Below are 25385 nucleotides of genomic sequence, written 5' to 3'. Positions count from 1 at the left end.
AATGTTCACAGTATTTGAATATTCATGATGGGTTGACAGGTAGTCACTGAATGCAAGACTGAAGCCATTCTGGATCCTTTCACTTTTTCATTTTTCTATTAGAGAAACTTATAAGGTCATGTGAGATGCCTCGTTCTTGATTTACTACTTCTGATATCAGTTTGGGACAATTTTCCTAAGGTAGGCTTCAGTTTACCTTTTTGTAACCATATTTTTGCTTGTGGAATGTCTAACCAATTTCCAGGTACATTATCAACATCATGTCTGTAATAAAAATGCCTCGCGCTTCTGTTTCCTTACATACAGTCTCCTTGCATGTCGACAGCCATGCCTTCAGTTGTGTAGATGGTGTTTCCTCTTCTTTAAAGGGAGAGAAAACATAGGCTGTCTAGAGAATATTCAATCCAGGGCTGTGGACCTGAGTCTTCTGACCCAAATCTAGGGCTCTCTGCTTGCTGCATCCTGTTTATTTTCATCCAAAAGGCTACATAGCAATTGGGTGTTTTAGGGTTAGATTTCCTGCCTGGCTTGAGTCACTTACTGAGAACTTATGTGTGTCAGGTCCTGTGCTGCATCTTATACACACATCATTGTGCTTATCCATTCAGGATGCTTTAACAAAGTACCATCCACTGGATGGCTTATAAACAACACAAGTGGACTTCTCACAATTCTGGAGACTGAAAGTCCCAGATCAGAGTGCCACAATGGTACGATTCTGGTGGGGGCCCTCCTCAGAGGTGCAGACTGCTGTCTTCTCACCATCTCCTCACATAGAGGAAGGGGCAAGAGAGCTCTCTTGGGTGCTAATCCCATTCATGAGTTTTCCACCTTTGTGACCTAATCACCTTCAAAATTCCTACCTCTTGATAGGATTTCAATTTATGAGATTTAGAGGAATACAAACATTCAGTCCATAACAGTCACCCTGTTTAGTCTTCACATTGTCTAGAAGAGGAACCCAGAGATTTGAGGTGAAATAATTTTGCAGAGGTAGCTCGCATAGTCTGAGGAGGATCATGGATTGGCACCCAAGCATGCTGGGCTGCTGTCACCTGAGCCCTTGACACTCTATCTTCTTGAGGTGAATGTGTTTTCTGTCCTTGAGAAGTGAAAGGAAATTAGCAGAAAGAGCTTTCAAAATATGGTCATAAGGAACTCTGTTCAGTGTCAAGGCACTAATTCAGGCTGTTAACTTTTCGGGAGGATAAAAGGAAAAGAGATAGTAATACTTTGTGGTCTAGAAAGATCTTGTGAAGAAATTAGAATTTGAATTTGCAGAGGATACTGAGTAGCTTCAAGGTGTGGTAGAAGGGACAGAAGGAGGACTAGGCACTGGTGGGAAATGCTGGGCGCATTTCAGGGAAATGCATTGGAATGAAGCAGAGGGGTTTTGGTAGGTGACAAAGGGACAGGTAAGCTGGGGCTGCTGAAGAGGACTCAGGCATCAGTGTGTGTGGCCTTGGTATTTGGCATGTACGTGTTTACTTCATGATACCACCAAAATGTAGTCTTAACTAGAATGGTTTCAGTTGGCTTGTGATTGATTTTCATTTAATTGAAAGTTTAGTGGAATGAAATCCTATTTAGCTTCTTAGGGTCTCTCATTCCCCAAGAGCTTGCCTAATAGTCTTGCTGCCTTTTAACTCCATGAGAAATAAAAGCCTTATTGTTTCTTCTGTATTCTTATGATGTGATTAGATCTTAAGTGTTTACATGTATGCTGGTATTTCAGTAAACATTCCTTTTGGGTGGGTGAAGGAGGGAGGTTATATGTCATAGAGCAACGCTGGTTTTGGGATTTTCTAAGGAAAGCAGATGGCATAGAAGTCAGAACATCTCTAGGCCAGGCACGGTGGCTCATGCCTGTAATCCTAACACTTTGGGAGGCCGAGGCAGATGGATCACCTGAGGTCGGGAGTTCGAGACCAGCCTGACCAATATGGAGAAACCGCGTCTCTACTAAAAATACAAAATTAGCTTATGTGGTGGTGCATGCCTATAATCCCAGCTACTTGGGAGGCTGAGACAGGAGAATCGTTTGAACCCGGGAGGCGCAGGTTGCGGTGAGCTGAGGTTGCACCATGGCGCTCCAGCCTGGGCAACAAGAGCGAAACTCTGTCTCACAAAATAAATAAATAAATAAATAAAATAAAAAAGAAGTCAGGACATCTCAGACAAGTCAGGAGTTAAGGTGGAGAGTGATTTGCATCGAAGACTAGACATAGATAATACTCTTGTTAGGAAGCTTACAGTTCTTTTCAAACTTTGGATCATAGGGAGCAATCATCAGTTTCCCTAAAGCTTTAGGGCAGGGTAATAACAAGTGAAGTTCACTCATTAATAATCATGGTTGACTGTGATGAGCTATTCTCCACCAAGATTTGAATAAATGAGTTACATATCTGCTTTACATAAGAGAAATTATTGTTATAGTTTCTGGAGAAGAAATAAAGGATAGATCAGAGACTCAACTGGGGGTTTGTTTTGGCAAGGGGCTATGAAAATTGGGTGTGATCTAGACGGTAGAATGGGATTTTTTTTTTTTTTAAAAAAGAAGAATGTCTTTTTGTCTATTCTCATCTTACCTATTTTCTTTTTTAATGTTGCAGTGTGCAAAGATCCACCTTACAAAGTAGAAGAATCTGGGTATGCTGGTTTCATTTTGCCAATTGAGGTTTATTTTAAAAACAAGGTATGTAATCTTTACCCATTAATCTTTCAGTAGAAGATCCACCATTAGCCAAATGATGTTTAAAATAATTTTGACTCATAAGCACTTCTGTCACTAGATAATATTAAAATAAAAGTTAAATTTGTCTTCTAGGAATTTTGGCTATCATTACCCTTAATTATCAAGGAAGTGGCTAGAAGAAGATAATTTTAATTAAATGAAGTCAGATTATATGAAATTCATTAAGTGTTCCTTTAAAGAGAGGAGTGATTACCATATGGAAAAGATAAATATGTTTGTAAAATAGAAAAGAAGAATTATAGTTTTTCAGTAAAATGCTTCTTTTCTCATTTTCATATCTGTAGAATTTTTTTGAGGCTTGCAAAGAATAATCTCATTTTATCTTTAGCTGATACCCACACCATACATGTATATAGTTATTTCAACTTCAGATATATGGATTTTACTGAATTTATAAGTTTTCAGGCCAGGCGCAGTAGCTCCCACCTGTAATCTCAGCACTTTGGGAGGCCGAGGCAGGCAGACCACTTGAGGTCAGGAGTTTGAGACCAGCCTGGCCAACATGGTGAAACCTCGTCTCTACTAAAAATACAAAAATTAGCTGGGTGTGGTGGTGGACACCTGTAATTTCAGCTACACAGGAGGCTGAGGCAAGAGAATCACTTGAACCCGGGAGGCGGAGATGGCAGTGAGCCGAGATCACACCACTGCACCCAGCCTGGGTGACAGAGTGAGGCTCCATCTCAAAAAAAAAAAAAAAAAAAAAGTTTTCAGCACTACATATGTGGCATAACACACAGATTGTATAATGCCAGACAAATTGCTCAACCTCTGTGGAGCTTGCTTTCTTTATTTATGAAATCAGGAGATAAGAGTACTTACCTCAAAAGGTGGTTAGTAGGATTAGATAAAATAAACTTCTGCAAAGTATTTAGAATAGTACCTTATAGATAAGCACTTAAAATGCTAATTATTATATTCCTTATTTTTCCTCCAGAGATATCATAATTTCTAAAACCTGTTGAAAAGTCAGGTAATTGGCTTTTTTTTCCTTTTAAGGAACTGAGCAAATAGAATATCATGTTATCCAAACCAGTGCTCAGTAAAATATGGTCCTTGGGATAGCATTAGCATTACCCTAAGAACGGGTTAGAAATGAGATTCTCAAATTCAACCCAGATCTATCAAATCAGAATCTCTGGAGGTAGGGCCTAGGAATCTGCATATTTACTAGTCCTTCTGATGCTTAGTAAGAGAACCACTGATAAGCCACTCTTTAATGTGCAGTCCCTTCCACTGGAACAGTGTCACACTGGCTTTTTTAACTTATAGCAGTCTCAGTGCTCAGTTCAGCAGTTAGAAAGTGTTAAAACCAGATTCATGATCTAGGTCTTTCTCTCCATTGGCTATACTCCTAACTTCTGTGCTGTCTAGCAATAACTCTTTGCTAGAATAATAATTATCTTTCTTAGTGGTGATACCACTGAATCGTTCACATATTTGTCATCAAATCAAATTGTTGAGATGTATTTATATCTGCTCATGTGATATGCCTTCATATTGAAGTGCTCATTTTTCTCATTTCAAGTTCTGTTTCCCTTAAGAAAATGGTTTTTGGCTTTCTTTTATTCTCTTTTTCCTTCACCACCAATTTCTCCAACACTTGTTACTTGTTATTGTATATTATAGTCATCCTAGTAGATGTGAAGTACACCTCATTTTGGTTTTATATGCATTTCTTTGATGACTTACAAGTTCGAACATCTTTTCATATGCTCATTGTTCATTTGTATTTTTTTTTTTTTGGAGAAGTGACTATTCATATCCTTTGCTCATTTTTCAGTGTAATTTTAATTTAAGCGATATGTTTATGGGAAGAAATTTAGAGCCTGTCTCTATCTCCCATCTTTCCCACTACCCTTTTAATATCTTAGAAGTTTAAGTGATGAAGATCATATGGTGCTTTTCTTCCCTCTTGTCACATCCTCATATCCAGTGTTGTATTTCATCTAGAGATTGGGCTACATTATAGGAACAATCTAGCCCTTCAAGCCAGCAAAGTTCTTATCTCAAAGAAATTAAAGAATAGGCAATTATGATCTGTTATGAGAAGACAATAATGGTTATGGTTATACCACTGTCTTCCCACCAGCAAAGTTAGTTTGACATTGCATTGACCTCAGTTTGGAAATAATGATGCAGTGAAGTATCTTCTCTCTTTTCTTGTTTTTAATGTTTCTGGTCATTTGTACAAGCTCTGAGTTAAGCAGAGGAATCTATTTTATGAATTGCTCAGTTTCCTGCTTTACAAAAATAACTGGAATTTCCCCATATGCCAGATTTAAGAAGACAACAAGTAAAGGATGAAGAGGCAGCAAGTATCACTCCCTACCATGTGCGCACGCACACACACATGCACGCGCATGTGCGTGCACACACACACACACATTCAGTCTTCTTGAAATTCATGGAACAGAGTAAAAGCAAGATATAATGAAGGCACATTGGGTAGTCATTATGACTGTAAGACATATATTCACTTTGTGGGGGATTTTATTTTCTTAAAATATAAGGGAAGAAAGCAGCATATGAGATGAAAAACAGCTCTTCCTTTGTGGCCATTGTAAAATAGACACAGGTGGAACATTGTAGATTTTCTCTTTAGTATATAGATTAGCTTATTTCTATTTTCTAGTTTTAGGCTTTCTTTAAAATTTCATACTTTATAATGATTTCTGTTTTCACATGTACACAATAATACATATATATTTCAGTGTTTGTAATATGGAAAAGTAGGATATACCTAATTGGCCTTATGTAGAGATGAGGATAAGTAAATGGTAATTAAGTAATCCTTAGAATTCTGTACAGTATTTAGTGTGGCAACATGAGTAAGTCTCAAAAAATGATGACTTAAAAGTTGCAGAAATATATGTACATGGTTATATCATTTGTGTATTTTTTAAAGAAATTACTGAAATGAATAATGGTGTTCTGGAGAGGTATGTATTTAGTATAAGAGCATATGCTGGAATGACAACACAGGAACTTAAGGGCATTAGTTACTGGAGGAGAGGAATGGAGAAGTTTACACATATGAAGTTCTTTTGTTTTGTTTTGTTTTGTTTTGATGGGGTTTCACTCTGTCACCCAGACTGGAGTGCAGTGGTGCAATCTCAGCTCACTGCAACCTCCACTTCCTGAGATCAAGTGATCCTTCTACCTCAGCTTCCCAAGTAGCTGGGACCACAGGCATGCACCATTACACCCAGCTAATTTTTGTATTGTTTGTAGAGACAGAGTTTTACCATGTTGCCCAGGCTGGTTTCGAGCTCCTGAGCTCAAGCGATCTGCCCACCTCTGCCTCCCAAAGTGCTAGGATTACAGGTGTGAGCCACCCCGACTGGCCAAATTTTATTTCTTTGAAGAAAAAGATAAAGCAAATCTCTGGAAGTGTTATCTGTTTAATCTCAGTAGAGGGCACATGGATATAGCATTTTAAGTACTTTTCTATATGTTACTAATTTCTTAGTTAAGAAAGGAATTACTGCTTTGCCACTGTGTTGTTTTCTTAGGATGTCTTAGAAACCAAATGTTTACTATAGTCTGATCTAGATCTCTGAGCTAGATATATTTCTTTATTTTTTCTAATATTAACTTGTAAGAGCACCTAATGTGAGATCTAGCTTCTTAAATTTTAAGTGTATTAAGTGTACAATACCTTATTGTTGACTATAGTTACAATGTACAGCAGATCTCTAGAGCTTATTCATCTTACTTAATTGAAACTTAATGCCTGTTGATTGACAATTCATTTTCCCCTCTCCCCAGCCCATGGTAACCACCATTTCAGTCTTTGATTTTATGAATTTAAAATCTTATATGATATCTGTTTTAGCTATCTCATATAAATGGACTCAGACAGTACTCGTCTTTCTGCGTCTGGCTTATTCCCCAAGGTCCAGCTGGATGTATTTTTTATTTTTCGTATTACTGAAATGATCCATTGGTAAAAATTTAATAGGTCTAGGCTCTTGCTTCAGAGTGTTCATTTATTTATTTTGTATATTTATTATTTTATTTATCCCTGGAGTTTATTCAACTCTGTCTTGAAGAATAAACATCCATTGTAGTAATGATGTATTAGTCCCTTCTCACATTGTTATGAACCCCTGAGACTGGGTAATTTATAAAGGAAATAGGTTTAATTGATTCACAGTTCTGCATGGCTGGGAAGGCCTCAAGAAACTTACAATCCTAGCATAAGGGGAAGCAAACATATCCTTCTTTACAAGGCAGCAGGAGAGAAAAATGCAGAGCAAAGTGGGGAAAAGCCTCTTATAAAACCATCAGATCTTGTGAGAACTCACTCACTATCATAAGAACAGCATGAGAGAACACCCCCATAATCTAATTGCCTCCCAAGACACATGGGGATTATGGGAACCACAATTCAAGATGACATTTGGGTGGGGGCACAGCCAAACCATATTAAATGGTTCATGAAAAAGTGTTGTTCAGAGTTTTCATAGGAATGAGGGAAAGCAGAAAAAAAATAATTCCAGGTAATGGTGGAAGAGTCTTAATTCTACATATTAAAGATATCCTGTCCTTGGTAACATTCCCATCCTTGTGTTTTTCCTGCTTCTGTAATGAGCTCATCTTCAATTCTGCTCATTTATTTGAGCTGTCAGGGTCAAGAGGGGTAGTAGAGTGTCAGTACTTCTCTGAGTTTGTATATGTTAATTCTGTCTTATTTTGTATTTGTGTCCAACAAAACAAGCCTATTTGTGAGAATTGTGTGTTTCAGAAACTCTAAACCAACAGGGACACTGAAACATAATCGATTTATGTTTGAAAGGATCCCATGCTTCTCTCTTTCAATATGATCTCATAAAAGAGAGAGTAAATGTCAAGGACTGAAGTTTCTGCAGAATGAGAGAGGGTAACTTGATATTGCCAAAAACAGATTTCCACCTCTAGGAAATGTATTATTTTTATACAGAGAGTAAGCACATGCTTTCTTATTTGAACTTTGAAGAAGAATGTTTTCTGAGGAGCATAGACTGATATAATATTGATGTCTGCCTTCTAAGAGAAGATACTCAGTTGGCCAGAGCACAAGTTTATGAGTACTTTTTTCTTACTTAAAAAAAAAAATCTTAAAAAAAATCATACTCAGGATTCGGAGAGTCATTTTCTGTGGTGCTTACCATTGGTTTTATTGAAAAGTGATGTTTTTTGCTCTGTTTTAGACTGTTGTAGACTATAAAGTGATGTTGATATTTCCTCATTCTTTTTATGCTGGTAATTAATGTATTCTTCAATATGTTTTTCTCTTTCAGAAAGTGTACAGGAGTATGTATTTTCTTAGTAAAAGTATATGGAATAGAACTTAGGAGTTTTAGTCCTTTGACTACATTTAATGATTGTTAACTATTTGGTACAGTCTTCCCAGATTTCCCTCCATGTGTTTGCATAGATAAAATGTGTGTCAGCATAGATTGGCAGGGGTATGATTTAATATTTTTTTGTGACTTGCCTTTAATTCAGTTAGCAATATGCCTTTTATTTATTTATTTATTTATTTATTTATTATTATACTTTAAGTTCTAGGGTACATTTGCATAACATGCAGGTTTGTTACATATGTATACTTGTGCTATGTTGGTGTGCTGCACCCATCAACTTGTCAGCACCCATCAACTTGTCATTTACATCAGGCATAACTCCCAATGCAATCCCTCTCCCCTCCCACCTCCCCATGATAGGCCCCGGTGTGTGATGTTCCCCTTCCCGAGTCCAATATGCCTTTCAAAGTCAGTATTTTTAAACACCTGAATGGTGTTATATGGTAATGATGAAGATAATTCTTAGTTTCTTGTTATTGTAAGCAATGCTACCATGAACATTTTAGAGTATATTTTTGTACCTATATTTGAATATTTCTATGGAAGAGATTCTTAGAGGTAGAATTACTGGGTCAAACATCATATGTATTTAGTATGTTGACAGATATTGTCAAGATGTCTACCAAAAAGGCTTTACTAGTTTATGCTCCCAGTTACGCTCTCCTTTTAAAATTAACTCTAAAGTTGCATCTTCTGTTTTACAACTTGGAGGAGAGACAGATAAATAAAAAATGATCATAACTAAATGTGATAATTACTTTAATAGAGGAATGCTATGAAGGACGTCTAATTCAGATTATATTAGGAGAGTGAGAAAGACTTTCCAGAGGAATTAATGCTTTAGCTGGGTCTTGAATAATGAGTTTGCATTAACTAGGCAATAGAAGGGGAGCTATGCTGGGAGGGAGGACATTTTAGGTTTGAGGAGCACTACTTGTGAAAGGCCAAGTGAATGAATTAATGTGAAGTATTGGGGAACTGCAGATGCTTCAAAGGTGTGGGAAAACAGTATAGTAAGATATCAAAAGAAATGTAGGAAAGGTAGTAAGAGACTGCAATGGTTATTCCAAGGAAGTGGGATTTTATTGCAGAAAATGATGAACCATTAAAGACTTTTATATCAGTGGAAAGCTGTAATCTGGTTTTTGTGTTAGAAAGCTCATTCTCTGGTCATTGTGGGAAGTAGAATGAGGTAAGTTCAAAATCAGGGAGGACATCAAATGAAGAATGGTGGTGGTCTAAGCTAGGACAATATTTATGCCTTAGAGGAAAGGATAGGTAGATCTGAAAGTTCATAAGGACGAATGCTAAATAGAACTTAGAGAAAATTTGACTGTAGTGAGTGAGGAAGAAGGAACAGTTGGGAATGGTTTTTGTGTATTTTAACCTTGGCAAGCAGTTAGAATTGCTGTTTTCCAAGATAATAGAGGATAGGACAAAAGACACATATGCATGAATTGGATGCTGCCATAAGTCAACCTGTGGAACCCATGTATGTGGCAGCCAATGAGAGCTGGGCTGGAGATACACTTAGGGGAGTCACTGTCACACAGGCGGAACTGACTCCTTGTGAATAGGTGTCATCTCCTTGGGAAACTTTGCAGAAAGGTAAAGCACATTTAAGGGCCAATGAAGAAAGAGAAGAAAGTCCATGAAGAATATTGAGAAGGAACAGCCAGTAAACTTTGAGGAAAACCAGGAGAGAATGGCATCCTGATAAGAGAGAGAAAAAGTAGGTTTCATGTCAGATTGTAGTGGAAGTGAAGGAGTACTGAAGAAATGAATAGAGATTATGATTTGGGAAGTTTGGATGAGGAAGTGAAAACCATGAATTTTGAGTAGTTAATTCTTATATTCTGACAGTTTCAGGTGCTAAGACCTTTGAGTCAAAAGAAATGGATTCAAATCATTTTTGTTTCATCATGTATTAGTAATATAACAATAAAACAAGGCTCACATCTGCCCCAAAGAGAGCGGTGAGAATTAAATGAGATGAATATTAAAGTACGTATTAGTTGTCATTATTATCTTGAGTCTGTATTTTCACCTTGCGTGGCTAAAGATCAATGTGTAGAGAGGGATAAATGTCCAGTCAACTTAAGTAATGGCTTGAGAGTTGAACCTAGGTATCATGAAATTCTAATTATTGTGTTCTTTTGCATAAGATGCTATTTTGTCCTAGTTATTTATTTAGAAAAATGCCATTCTTATTAATCTCACAGATACTTACTGCATTTCTACTGTGTATAGTCATAAACTAGTTTTTGAGGATACAATGATGATTCAAACATTGTTCGTACTTTCAACAATCTTCTGATCCAGCAGAGTAAATGGTGATAATAAGAAGTCAATTATTCTAAGATGTGGCAAGGGAAAGAGAAAGATGCATACAGGGTAGAGGAGAGGCAGTGGGGAGCTGAGAGTTAAGGGAAGGTTTTCCAAAAGTGAAATCATAAGTTGGGAAGGATGAGAAGTTACGTAGGTAAAGCAGTAGGTAGAGAAATGGAGGTAGGCAGTGAAGGCAGTAATGCAAAGCAAGAATGAAACCAGAGGTAACCTACAACATGGTAGGTACTGGGAAGCAACCAGCAGTGGGATATTGCTAGGCCATCAGATGGGCAGAAGGGGAATGGTAGGATATGAAGCCAAGAGCCAGATTATGAAGGCCCTTATGTGGCATTCAGGTGAGATTAGGGTTTTTAGCCTAATGGCCATTGAAAACTGTTGAAATTTTAATTAGGAAGTGAAAATGGCTAGATTTTTGTTTCATATAGATAATCTTAGGGCCTGAATGGAGGCGGAGTTGAAGATAATATATCCCAAAGTAAAGAGTTTATAGTAGTTTGGGCCATGAGTAAGAGCCTAGTAGTAGGAGTTAGAGGGCTTGTTTGAAGAAATATTTATGGAGAAAATGGCAGCCTTTGATGGTGAGTGTAGTGGGGTAGGGAAGAGGAAGGAATGTGCTTGGTTTCTAGTTGGGTGACTGTGTTGCTGGTATCCTGTCACCTGAAAGATCATGAGGAAGATAAGAAGTTTTTCTCATTTCGTTTCCCCTAACAAAAGAAACTAATTTGTCAGATATTTCCATTTTGTTTCATTGATGATTCCATGATACCTTTTTTTCCCCCAGTACTGCTTTGACAGTTTAGCTGTTAGATGTCTTAGGTCTTTTCTGTTTCTTATGAGGAGTAAATTTTGCTTTTAAAATTTCACTTACGCCTCTCTTTTTTCTTTCATAAATTTTGTTAACCTGCAGGAAGAACCTAGGAAAGTCCGCTTTGATTATGACTTATTCCTGCATCTTGAAGGCCATCCACCAGTGAATCACCTCCGCTGTGAAAAGCTAACTTTCAACAACCCCACAGAGGACTTTAGGAGAAAGTTGCTGAAGGCAGGAGGGGTAAGTGGCACTCTCTTGTGAAAAGCATTCCTGTTAAAAAACAAAAAACAAAGAAAACTAGTTCCTGATGTGTTAAAAAGTATAATAAGATTTTGGGAGAGGTAAAAAGAGATGATGTAACTTGATGGCTTAGCTGTGGATTCATGTGTTCAGATGAAGAGGTAGACAATAATGTTTTAGATAGGTATAGGTTTGAAATTACACTATGTATTAAAACAGTCTTAAAATCTATGCAGCTCAAATTTAATTATGACAAAATGCCAAAACAAGCAATAAACTCTCTTCATTTAAGAAAAGAATAATATCTGAACTGTGTTGTATCAGTTATAGAAACTTTTGGGTTAAGTTGCAAGTCACATTAAAAATTATATAAAAAGAAATCCAAATTTTCTTGATCACAATTAATAGAAAAAGTATCTTCACTCATATTACATGTTTGAGTCATTTAAATACACATTTTTGTTTGTTTGAATTTTGTGTCGATAAAAGATGGATTTTCCTTTTTAAAGTAAAAAAAGTGTTGTAAATTTTTGCCCTTGTGATTTGACTAGTATGGGAAAGAATTTTAAGTGGTACCTCTTGCAAACATAAACATTTGGAATGTTTGCTTCTGAAGCTGGGTCAGCTGTACAAACACTATTGATTGGTCAAAATCTATTTGACAATGAGTGTCACTGGGATCATCAGCTCCTACTTCACATGAACTTACGTATCATATTATGTGGGCACTTCACACCCCGTCTATTTTGAAATGTGTTCTTTTCTCCAGGATCATCTTCACTTCACTTCCAGTTTCTCTGGAAGGTTTTTGCACAGTTTTCTATTTATGAAGTTATTTTCTTTTCTTTTTTTTTTTTTTTAATTTATTTATTATTATTAAACTTCAAGTTGTAGGGTACATGTGCACAACGTGCAGGTTTGCTACATATGTATACTTGTGCCATGTTGGTGTGCTGCACCCATCAACTCGTCATTTACATCAGGTATAACTCCCAATGCAATCCCTCCCCCCTCCCCCCTCCCCATGATAGGCCCCGGTGTGTGATGTTCCCCTTCCCGAGTCCAAGTGATCTCATTGTTCAGTTCCCACCTACGAGTGAGAACATGCGGTGTTTGGTTTTCTGTTCTTGTGATAGTTTGCTAAGAATGATGGTTTCCAGCTGCATCCATGTCCCTACAAAGGACACAAACTCATCCTTTTTTATGGCTGCATAGTATTCCATGGTGTATATGTGCCACATTTTCTTAATCCAATCTGTCACTGATGGACATTTGGGTTGATTCCAAGTCTTTGCTATTGTGAATAGTGCTGCAATAAACATATGTGTGCATGTGTCCTTATAGCAGCATAATTTATAATCCTTTGGGTATATACCCAGTAATGGGATGGCTGGGTCATATGGTACATCTAGTTCTAGATCCTTGAGGAATCGCCATACTGTTTTCCATAATGGTTGAACTAGTTTACAATCCCACCAACAGTGTAAAAGTGTTCCTATTTCTCCACATCCTCTCCAGCACCTGTTGTTTCCTGACTTTTTAATGATCGCCATTCTAACTGGTGTGAGATGGTATCTCATTGTGGTTTTGATTTGCATTTCTCTGATGGCCAGTGATGATGAGCATTTTTTCATGTGTCTGTTGGCTGTATGAATGTCTTCTTTTGAGAAATGTCTGTTCATATCCTTTGCCCACTTTTGGATGGGGTTGTTTGTTTTTTTCTTGTAAATTTGTTTGAGTTCTTTGTAGGTTCTGGATATGAGCCCTTTGTCAGATGAGTAGATTGCAAAAATTTTCTCCCATTCTGTAGGTTGCCTGCTCACTCTGATGGTAGTTTCTTTTGCTGTGCAGAAGCTCTTTAGTTTGATGAGATCCCATTTGTCAATTTTGGCTTTTGCTGCCGTTGCTTTTGGTGTTTTAGACATGAAGTCTTTGCCCATGCCTATGTCCTGAATGGTACTACCTAGGTTTTCCTCTAGGATTTTGATGGTATTAGGTCTAACATTTAAGTCTCTAATCCATCTTGAATTAATTTTCGTATAAGGAGTAAGGAAAGGATCCAGTTTCAGCTTTCTACTTATGGCTAGCCAGTTTTCCCAGCACCATTTATTAAATAGGGAATCCTTTCCCCATTTCTTGTTTCTCTCAGGTTTGTCAAAGATCAGATGGCAAGCCTGTAATCCCAGCACTTTGGGAGGCCGAGACGGGTGGATCACGAGGTCAGGAGATCGAGACCATCCTGGCTAACACGGTGAAACCCCGTCTCTACTAAAAACACAAAAAACTAGCCGGGCGAGGTGGCAGGCGCCTGTAGTCCTCGCTACTCGGGAGGCTGAGGCAGGAGAATGGCGTAAACCCGGGAGGCGGAGCTTGCAGTGAGCTGAGATCCGGCCACTGCACTCCAGCCCGGGCGACAGAGCAAGACTCCGTCTCAAAAAAAAAAAAAAAAAAAAAAAAAGATCAGATGGCTGTAGATGTGTGGTATTATTTCTGAGGACTCTGTTCTGTTCCATTGGTCTATATCTCTGTTTTGGTACCAGTACCATGCTGTTTTGGTTACTGTAGCCTTGTAGTATAGTTTGAAGTCAGGTAGCGTGATGCCTCCAGCTTTGTTCTTTTGACTTAGGATTGTCTTGGAGATGCGGGCTCTTTTTTGGTTCCATATGAACTTTAAAGCAGTTTTTTCCAATTCTGTGAAGAAGCTCATTGGTAGCTTGATGGGGATGGCATTGAATCTATAAATAACCTTGGGCAGTATGGCCATTTTCACGATATTGATTCTTCCTATCCATGAGCATGGTATGTTCTTCCATTTGTTTGTGTCCTCTTTTATTTCACTGAGCAGTGGTTTGTAGTTCTCCTTGAAGAGGTCCTTTACATCCCTTGTAAGTTGGATTCCTAGGTATTTTATTCTCTTTGAAGCAATTGTGAATGGAAGTTCATTCCTGATTTGGCGCTCTGTTTGACTGTCACTGGTGTATAAGAATGCTTGTGATTTTTGCACATTAATTTTGTATCCTGAGACTTTGCTGAAGTTGCTGATCAGCTTAAGGAGATTTTGGGCTGAGACAATGGGGTTTTCTAAATATACAATCATGTCGTCTGCAAACAGGGACAATTTGACTTCTTCTTTTCCTAACTGAATCCCCTTGATTTCTTTCTCTTGCCTGATTGCCCTAGCCAGAACTTCCAACACTATGTTGAATAGGAGTGGTGAGAGAGGGCATCCCTGTCTTGTGCCAGTTTTCAAAGGGAATTTTTCCAGTTTTTGCCCATTCAGTATGATATTGGCTGTGGGTTTGTCATAAATAGCTCTTATGATTTTGAGGTACGTTCCATCAATACCGAATTTATTGAGCGTTTTTAGCATGAAGGGCTGTTGAATTTTGTCAAAAGCCTTTTCTGCATCTATTGAGATAATTTTCTATATGCATTTGTAGACCATAACCCACCAAGATGCCTTATATCACCGATAAACTCTACCTGAGGGCTTTGTAGGAAGGAGGTGGTTTTTTTGTGGCATAGTTTTCTTTATTGGATACATGAACAACCACTTTGAGAACCTAAGAAAAGCTATTGTTCCCCTTATGAGAAAGTTGCCCATATATATAATTGTGTGACTATTCTGGGTGATGTGAACCCTGTTTTTTGAATTCTGTTTTGCTAGGCTGCTGTCCTTTTACCTGAATTATGAATATGCGTTTGAAGCATTGCAAGTACTTTTACCATGTTTCATTCCTTGTTGTATGTATGTCAGTAGATTGTGGGTTAGGTGGGTATTGGGCCAGCTTTGGAAATGAAATGCCACTTAGAGTATTCTATGGGGGAAATACAGTTTCATGAAGAAATGGGCTTTTGTAACACCTCTTATTTTAAAATTAGGAACTTATTATAAAACTATTAAAGAAGTTGTTTGGAAAAGTAACTCTATTTTACTCCTTTTATGGTTATCAGGAGTATAGTGTTGATGCTATTTACCTAAGTCTATGCCCTTAACAATCAACTGGTCCATTTTACATCCTAATCAGCCTCATTTTTTTTCTTAATGATTTGGCATTTTACATTTCTGATTATCTCTTTTGGGTTGTGTAGTTGGGTGGGTAATTGGAGTGTGCAAATTATGGAACTCGAGTACATCATGCTTCTGATAAGGGTCGTAGGAAAACGTAAATATGACACAAGAACTTTTTAAAGCAACCACTTAGTCCCAGAGAAGTAGAGGGTTGCCTGTGAGCTGGAAAAGAGGTTACAGTCAGTGATAATGCAGCAAAGTGCAGCACTGCATCCTGATAAGGTCTCTAGTTGATTTCTCATCTTGCGCTCTACTCAGCCTTTATCTCAGAATGATTCTTCTTGACTTTCAACTTTCCTTCTTTGTGTTTAAGTGCTGTTTGAAACCAGCAGATATTTTCCTATTAGAATTAGACTGTGTCTTGACAACTCTAAAATAATAAAATGTGAACTATTCCAGGCATATGCTATTTGAAATATTACAAGTTATTTAAGGGACTAATCACAGTGAATTTTGCAGTAAAATAAACACTTAAAAATTCATTAAAAATCATAGTAATTCTACAGATTTTGTCCATTTCATATGGGAAGATTAAAATGAACTTCTGTAGAAATGTAAAAAGAAATCAATAGACTAATAAACTTTTTTTGACTTACCTAGATTTTTGACTGCTTTATATTATTTATACCTGGCTTTAGTCATTTGTCTTGTCTTAGTATTAATGCAGCCTATCATGGTGTTACTAACTTATGAGCCATTCTGATTTCATGAGAAATGAGTTCATGATTGTGTCTTCAGATAAACTTTTTTTTTTTTTTTTTTTTTGGCCTGGGTTTTTTGATGGGAGAAAGGATACTTTCCTCCTTGTACCTAAAGATTATGTGTGCAACATAGATGTATATATTCTACCTTAAAAGGAAAAAAAAATTGAACCCTTCTTCTAGTCATTATATATAACTTAAGGCATGTGTGGAGGAAACTTAGTGTTTGACTGTGGTTCCCTCTCTTTTACTTTTTTCTTTTAAACTAAAAAGTACATGGAGCTATTAAAAGTTGAGTGTCGCTTTTCAAGAGATCAGAAAGGTTGTTTTTAGAGCTGGAAGCATCTTGGAAAAAACGTTTATTTAGCTCTTAGAAGAAAATAATTCGAAAGAACTTTTGCCAGAGAATCTTGAAAGACTGCAGATTTTTTCTACTTCATAATCTATAAGCCTATAACAACTTTTTTGGGAGAGGGGTCAGTAACATTCTATTCTTTTCACTGGATTTTGTTTTTAACTTCAATGTCATACTATTTCCTAAATAGTCTCAAAACTTGGTGTATGTCCCCCTTGGAAGAAATGTACCCTGTGTTTTTCTGTGACATGGCTCCTTAATATTAAGTACATTCTTGTTATAAAAGAAAAAATATTGTGGGCAGGGCACATTTAGACTTAAACATTATTTTCTAAGAGTATTGAATACAGAGTGATTTATTTTATAGGACCCTGAAAGTAGTTTCCTCTAAATTGGAGAGCTTATGGGAGCTTGCTGGGGAAATTGTGGATTTGGTTTAGGAACTAGCCCATCAAACCTTTTTTTTTTTTTTTTTTTTTTTTTAATTGAGGTAGAGTCTCACTCTGTTGCCCAGGCTGGAGTGCAGTGGCTTGATTTTTGTACACAGCAGCCTTGACTTGCCAGGCTGAAATGAACGTCCCACCTCAGCTTCCCAAATAGCCGTGACTACAGATACATGCCACCACATTTACTAATTAAAAAAAAAAAAATTGTAGAGACAGGGTCTTATTATGCTGCCCAGGTTGGTAGATTTTTATTTTTATTTTTTGAGATAGGGTCTTACTCTGTCACCTAGGCTGGAGTGCAGTTGTGCAGTCATGGCTCACTGTAACCTCAACCTCCTTGGCTCAAGTGATCCTCCCACCTCAGCCTCCTGAGTAGCTGGGACAACAGGCACAGACTACCACACCTGACTAATTTTTGTATTTTTTGTAGAGACAGGGTTTTCCCATGTTGCCCAGGCTGGTCTTGAACTCCTGAGCTGAAATGATCAACCCCCTTCGGCCTCCTAAAGTGCTGGGACTACAGGTGTGAGTCACTGCGTCCAGCCCCTTGTCAAGCTTTAAGTAAGAAAAAGAGGGTAGGGGTTATGAAATGGGAAAGAACAACTTGAGAGCTTATTATAAAAATTATTATTCATATTTATTATATAAATTTTAGTATATTATTATATTAAGGGAAGATATTTCCTTTGAGATCTTTATTCTTTGACTGGTAGAGGGAAGAGAGCAGTGAGCAGTAAACTTTTGAGGGCAAGATCACACATAATCTGTCTTTTAATTTTAAGCAAAAGGACCAGATGTACTCTGTGGAGAAGCACCTCTGTATTTGCTGAGACATTTCTAGGTATTTCCCATTTTTAAAGAATGAACTGATTGATCCCTTTTGGATCAGTGATTCTCAAATTGTGCTCATTAGGATATTAAGATTAAAAGGCTTGTGATCATGACAGGTAATTTTCTCTCTATTCACTTATCACTTTTTAGTAGCTGGAATTCAGTCATACTGAAAATATTGCAGAAGAGTTTGACATCTGTTACTATAAGACAGATGAAAGAAGAGGAACTTTTCTTTGAGGTGTTGGCAAAGTAAACATATACTCTATATTAGATATTGTATATCGGGGAACTAAAATTTATTGTTCTACTAACTTGTCTTTGTGAATTTCTGGTTGGAAAGAAGTGTGATACAGTTGGAAAAGTTTTAAAGTCAGGTGGGTTTAGATAAAACCTTTATCATCTTCAAGCTGGGTAATCCTGGGAAAAACCATTGCGTCTTTTTGTATCTCAGTTTATTAGCTCTGAAGCCGATATGGCAGTGTTTTCCTCATAGGGAACGTGTAACCATGGTGTATGGCACATAGTAGATACCCAGTACCTTAGTTCTTTTTCCCTCAATTACTGGTTTGGAATATCAACAGATGCTTAACCATCTTTATATCAGGCACTTAAAGGTACGGTGAAAAAGATTTGCTATTTAGTGTAAGCTACTCAACATTTATTCACAGGAAAACATGTTTAGCACCAGTTAGTATGACCAGCGCATTGATAGATCTGTGTTGTGTTTAAAGATTAGCCTGTGGTTTCTTTTTTTTTTTTTTTTTTTTTTAATTTATTTATTATTATTAAACTTCAAGTTGTAGGGTACATGTGCACAACGTGCAGGTTTGCTACATATGTATACTTGTGCCATGTTGGTGTGCTGCACCCATCAACTCGTCATTTACATCAGGTATAACTCCCAATGCAATCCCTCCCCCCTCCCCCCTCCCCATGATAGGCCCCGGTGTGTGATGTTCCCCTTCCCGAGTCCAAGTGATCTCATTGTTCAGTTCCCACCTACGAGTGAGAACATGCGGTGTTTGGTTTTCTGTTCTTGTGATAGTTTGCTAAGAATGATGGTTTCCAGCTGCATCCATGTCCCTACAAAGGACACAAACTCATCCTTTTTTATGGCTGCATAGTATTCCATGGTAGCCTGTGGTTTCTTTCTCCAAGGTGTTGGCACTCTGTATTTTGCTTGTATAAAATGTCTGTTTGTATTTTGCTTGTGTAAAGGGCTTGGAATGTTATTTTGTAAGATGTAACTTTTCATTAGAAAAATGGATTATTACCATTGTTCTTAATTCTGAATTTTGAGCAGATTAAACGCTTCTCAAGGCTATGTGTTTCCTTAGAAGAGTTCACATATATGTCCAGCAAGGTAGTTGGATCCTTGTGCTTCTATGAAGAAAGCACAAAATAGGCAAGCATCTTTGGAAAATCAAGTTTATTTTGCAGTTTCTTTTTTTTTTTTTTTTTTTTTTGCCTGGAAACCAAATGGCCTGCTTTGGTTCTGTTGTTTTTTATGGGATGGTGGTAGGGTGTTGGGTGTTTGTTTGTTCCTGCTGCCTTTCTTTCTTCTTTCCCTCCCTCTTTCTTTCTCTCCCTCCCTCCTTCCTTCCTTCCTTTCCTCAATTAAACAGGGCAAAGTCTAAACATGTTGTTCAGTCCTATTTCTGAATCACTGGCAAGCAGTTAATTTTGAGGACTGAAAATTAAAACTAACCACAGCAGTTGTTAAAACTAGGGTTTCTATAGGCAGAAATCCAATTCTGTTCAGACACCACCTGTTTCAGTAGGACATTTCAGACGCCCATTTGGCAAGATTTGCTGGAGAAGACATGGGGAACATGCTTCCAGTCTGTATTAAATCTGCAGCATAATGCAGCCCTGTTTCTGAGAGTGACAGTTACATTTATATATGATCTGTTTTCGCAAGGAATAAATTGGAATCTTTCTGAAATGCTGCTGATTGTCAAGTGAAATTCAGGCCCACAGTGGACCTCCAACGAGGGGTTTTGCTTATTAAAGGGCCAAAAGGATCCTAGGATAAGAAGCTTTCACTAATGCAGCTGTGTCAAGCCATCTGAACACAGCATTTTATTACAAGGATTTGGAATGAATCTTTTGTAGGGTGGTTTAGTGTTTCCTTTGTAGGGGAGTTCAGAACACTTCTAATTTCTCAACTGTATGGATCACATTCTCTTCTCCTCAAATTTTAATTTTTTTGAGTAGGTAAATATACACACAGTGTAGCATGATGTACACTAAGTTTCCCTCTGGGACACCAGTAATACTGTAGTAAATAAACTCATACATAGTTCTTTGTGCACATGGGTATGTCTGTAGGATAAATTCCTTAGAGTAGAATTGTGGGTCCAAGGCAAAGTGAAATTTAAATTTTGGTAGACATGTACACATTTCCTGCCAAAGAGGTTGTATTACTCTATGCCTGCACCAAATAGTATGTGAGTGCCTGTTTCTCCACAGGATGATTTATTAAAGTACCCTCTCCCCCAATCTGATGGATGAAAAATGGCATCTCATTTGTAATTCACATTTCTCTCATGAGTGATGGTGAGCAACTTTTCATATGCTTAAAAAGCCATTTTCATTTCCTTTCAAAGACCACATTTTAATGTATTTTAAATTGGAAATATTCTAAGTGTTTCAGTTTCAACTTAAATTTATGGGTACTCTTCCCACATACTTACATTTGGAAAGGTTACAAAAAGATACGGAAGCCTCTTTAACCAAGGTCTGTGTTTTCAGCTTTCTTCGATGTGTAACAAATTATGTTCTTAGGAACTGATTTGTCAAGACTTTGGTTTCTAAAAATATAAGTGGCTTTTGTGGCAAACTCATCTAGACAGTGCCTAGAGATGGATAGCTGACTGCTTATTTTAAAAATGACTCAAAGAAAATAATACGGAGAAGATTATTTTAGTGGCTGCCACTGGACAGCTTCATTGGATTTTTGGATATTTGTTTTGGAATAAGTACCTTTTTGATTATTTTCTGATATATATATATAATTCTGTAATTGTCTGCTTTAAAAGATAAAAGAATGCTGCTGCTTTTTTACTGGCACTGATAAAAGGTGGTTTATTTAAATAAATGTAAGGCCAAGCAGGCTGCTTCATTTATGTGGTTATTTCTTAGAAGCTAATTTTCTGTCATATTTGGCATTTTCTCCTTCTTTCTATAACCTTGTCTGCCACCTCCCCTCAAAAACTGGAAAATTAAGTCATGAAAGTGAAACATACATATAAATGTTAAGTAGAAAGTCAAAATTGTGAACTTTAATTCTAAATGTAATGTCGATCTCATAAATTGTTTCAGGGAAAGCATGATCATGATAGTACAAAGTTAATTATGTCACTCCACCTATTTAGTGTTTTTATGATTTAATGTCTTCTTAAAGTCACACACGTTGATTGCAGGGCAGTTTCAGACTTTTAAAAATATGTACCAGAAAAATCTGTGCGATAAAACAACTTTCTTGTCTTCATTTGTTCCTTCCTTCCCAACTACTGTTTACCTTTTAAGTGACGAAGAAAAAAATAGGGGCAAACTTTCCACTCTGCTAAAAGCTCAAACGCCATCACTGCGTAAACTGAGCAAAGACTGAAAGAGAAACAGAGGAGAGAGGGAGATGTTCCTAGAATGTGTACTAAGAAAAGTTTTTTTTAGCGTGTAGTTGTCAGTATTGGAAGGTGTGCCCCATTTCTTTCTGCAGACCTCCCTGCAGTAACAGTTTAGCTGACTGTGTGTATGAAACTCTTAATGTAGTAACCTGAATTTAGTTTTGAAAGGAAATGCTGTGGTATCTTAAAGCTGTCACTTAATCCTGCTACTACCTCCTGTCCCCCATGCACAAAAAGTCAAGAAAATAAGAAATGAACAGAAAAGGAAAAATATGAAAGGATGTGAATGTTGGAGAAATTTCAGATTAAGAAATAATTGTTTCTTTGTTTAAATACACAAATATTGCAGTTGAAAACTGTTGATTCTGTTTCTCTCTTTCATCTTTGCTCAGGTACTAATTCTTTATGTATTTGTTTCAAGGATGCATACAAAGTGTATCTAATAGTTTATCTGAGTTCATTCTCTCCTAGAATGGTAAGGGAGTTGTCGATGAGCACAGCTGCCTATTTTGACTGTCCTCGCCAGGTATTTTTGGGTTTCATAGTCTATAATATTAAGTGACAACAATTTTAGGGGAAATTGAGGAGGAGAACGGGGGCTATGATTAACATTTTGTTTTCTGCCTTTTTTCTTGTTCCATGAGTTATAAGAAAACCTGACAATAATCAGGATCTGAAGGTAGCACTTTAAGAAACAAATGTCTGAGACTCGAAGTAGGCATATATGGTTCATTTTCAGGGGTTGAGGATAGATGGTAGGTGGTTTAATATAATAATCTTCATTACCAAAAGGGATATAGCCATGGTATAACAAAAAGAACATTTGATTTTTATATCTGAAGGCACAAATTCAGTTCTTGAATCTGCTGCTAATTTACCTTGGACTTAGGTTTGTATAAATCCAAAATAAGCATAGTATCTCCTTTCTGCCATTTGAGATTATTAAGTGCAATCTGGTACATAGTTAAGTAGTCAGCAAATAAGTAGTTTATTTATTAACATGACCTCTTTTTTCTGCAGATTTATTATATTTTGGGTTAAACCATGATTTTTGTTACTTGGAATGGTAAAAGTAAAAGGTTTCGATTACAAGGATTTGACATAATAATAATGTTCCACCAGAAAGAACATATTTTAGTTTCAAGAAGGAATATAACATTTTCCCTGATTTTAAAATAAGTATGTGTTAATTTTAGGAAGTGTGGACATCTAGAAAAGCAAAAAAGAAGAAAATAAATCATTGTAATCTTTCCAGTGATTATAACCTCTGTCAATATTTCACATTGTATTTTTATGTAGATGAGATCCCACTGAAAATCTATATTTTGCATTTAATATATTAAACATAGCTTGCATAGATTTTAAACATATATGACTTTATTCTATGTTCTCGCACTTCAGAGGATTGATGTAAACTTTTTGGTTGTTAAGAACTTACCATTAATGTGTTCCATTGCTTTCTCCCTCCCCCATCCCCCAGTTCCCCTTTCTGGGGCTCTGCTTCTCAAAATTAAACTTACTGGCTTAAGACCCAGAAATTAAAAGAACTGTTTTGCACAAATTTGAAATTTTCTCTTCATGGTTTTGACAATACAGAAGTATGATGTACTAATTCGTGTGTGTGTGTGTGTGTGTGTGTGTGTGACTGTTTAGTCCATAGATCAGTTATTTGGAAAGATCTGTAAATATTTTGTTTCTATTTTTGTTTTTGTTTTTGAGATGGAGTCTTGCTCTGTCACCCAAACTGGTATATAGTGGCACCATCTCGGATAACTGCAGCCTCTGCCTCCTGGGTTCAAGGGATTCTCCTGCCTCAGTCTCCTGAGTAGCTGGGACTACAGATGTACACCACCACACCCAGCTAATTTTTGTATTTTTTAGTAGAGTCGGGATTTCACCATGTTGGTCAGGTTGGTCTTGAGCTACTGACCTCAAGTGATCCACCCGCCTCAGCTCCGAAAGTGCTGGGATTATAGACGTGAGCCAGCGCACCTGGCCTAAGATTTGTAATTTAATATAGATTATTGTAGATGTAGATTTTGCAGCTTGTCTTTGTAAATATCATTCACACCTTCCCTTTCCCTATACGGTAGATTGTGGGCCTGTGGGTAGTGTGAAATGGTAAAATAACGGACAGATTGAGTGAGATAAGGATGCCCTGTTCATTAAACAAACTGGTCCAATCAACTACAGTTAGAGTAAAATGAAGTATAATAAAAATTTAGTTGGCCTTACAAATATCAGCCTTTACATGAACTTGTGGTGACTTAAGATAGGAATTTGTATGGATAATGTAGACAGAAGTCCATGCATATGATGACCATTGTGTCTTTGGGCAATTTAAAAATAAATGCCATGCTTATAATCCCAGCACTTGGGGAGACTGGGGCGGGAGGATCACTTGAGACCAGGAGTTTGAGACCAACCTGGGCCACAGAGTGAGACCCTGTCTCTACAAAATACAATACAATACAATACAATACAATACAATACAATACAATACAATACAATACAATACAATACAATACAATACAATACAATACAATATAATACAATACAATACAACACAACTAACTTGGTGTAGTGACACCCCTCTATAGTCCTAGCTACTCAGGAGGCTGAAGTGGGAGGATCGCTTGAGGCCAGGAATTTGAGGCTCCAGTGAGTTATGATTTCTGCCACTGCACTATAGCCACAGCCTTGGTGACAGAGCAAGACCCTGTCTCTAAATAAGTAAGGAAGTAAAGTGCTGCTACCTCTCCCCAACCTACAAAACCCCAACCCAAGAAGCATGGCATGGCTAGCATAGCATAGCTGAATTTCAGCTAATCCTCATCCCATTGGCCACACTTTCTATGCAGGGTATCATCTGGACAACCATTTGCAGTGGCAGTATTTATAGGTTCATTAAAAAGGTGATTTTGATGTTAAAGCTATCTTGTTTGATACAGTCTAGACAGAGTTATCTAGAGAAATAATAAATAAATCTTTCTTGAAAATTTGTTATCAGAGTGTTCTGGTTTTGAATAGCCATGTTCTTTCAAAGGTTTAGCTTGACCTCTCTTTCTGCCACTCTGCTTTGTGCTTTTAGCTTATGACACTATTGTCCAGCATTCATAGATATCTGTAAAGGTCTGGTGTAAGCATAGGGAGCAAAAACTTTTGATAAGACTGTTTTGCTAAACCAGGGGTTTCAAATGCCAGTGGCTATGAGACCAAGCTAATCCTTTGAAGGAACATGGCTACAAAAACTAGAGGACCAGCTGAATAATGTAGCCCTTGCTGTAGGGAATTTCACACGAAAGATAGTTATTTATTGTTTTTTTTTAAAGTAAAGACTAAGTGAAGTGGAATTTTCCTTTCTGATGTTTTTGAGCTCTAAATACTTTGGCAAAGAAATCATCAGTGAACTCTAAATCAGGAATATTCTAGATCAGCATTAATAAAAATACCTTCTACTATGTTCTAGTTTTAAGATGTACTTTAGCTGATTTGGCTCTTCATATGGGTCTCAGGACCAGGGCTAGAACTAGTTCTAGTTGAGTCATTTCTCTTATGTCCCCTCTGTATTTTTCCTTCCTAGATTTCTGTTCCTACTCTTGACAGAAGGGATTGGCTCCTTTCGTCCATCACACCCTCTCCCGGGGTCAGGTTTCTTAAGCTTCTTTACTTCTCTATCCACACCAACCCCTGGGATCATTTTATCTGAAATCTGTTCTTTTTCATTCTTTTCTGGAAGATATTTTTGTGGCTTATATACATACACTTAATTTTGGCTTCAGTTTATTTTTAATTAAAAAATGCTGTAATTAAACCTTTATTCTGATTTACCTTTTAAAAAT

General features: G+C 37.1%; 1 protein-coding gene across 2 annotated transcripts in view; it reads left to right on the top strand.

Moving 5' to 3' along the window:
• The window catches only part of MLLT3 (MLLT3 super elongation complex subunit), a 289812-nt gene that overhangs the window by 175004 nt on the left and 89423 nt on the right, over positions 1–25385 (top strand). For both annotated transcript variants that reach the window (XM_073021651.1, XM_073021652.1), the window contains exons 3-4: positions 2613–2695; positions 11363–11506. In XM_073021651.1, coding sequence (XP_072877752.1) covers positions 2613–2695; positions 11363–11506 — 227 coding nt within the window. The remainder of the gene's footprint in view (positions 1–2612; positions 2696–11362; positions 11507–25385) is intronic.

This window comes from Chlorocebus sabaeus, chromosome 12 (genome assembly GCF_047675955.1).
Source record: "Chlorocebus sabaeus isolate Y175 chromosome 12, mChlSab1.0.hap1, whole genome shotgun sequence".
Classification (NCBI taxonomy): domain Eukaryota; kingdom Metazoa; phylum Chordata; class Mammalia; order Primates; family Cercopithecidae; genus Chlorocebus; species Chlorocebus sabaeus.
The sequence above is the reverse complement of the archived record's forward strand: the minus strand, read 5'-3'. Positions and strand labels throughout refer to the sequence as shown.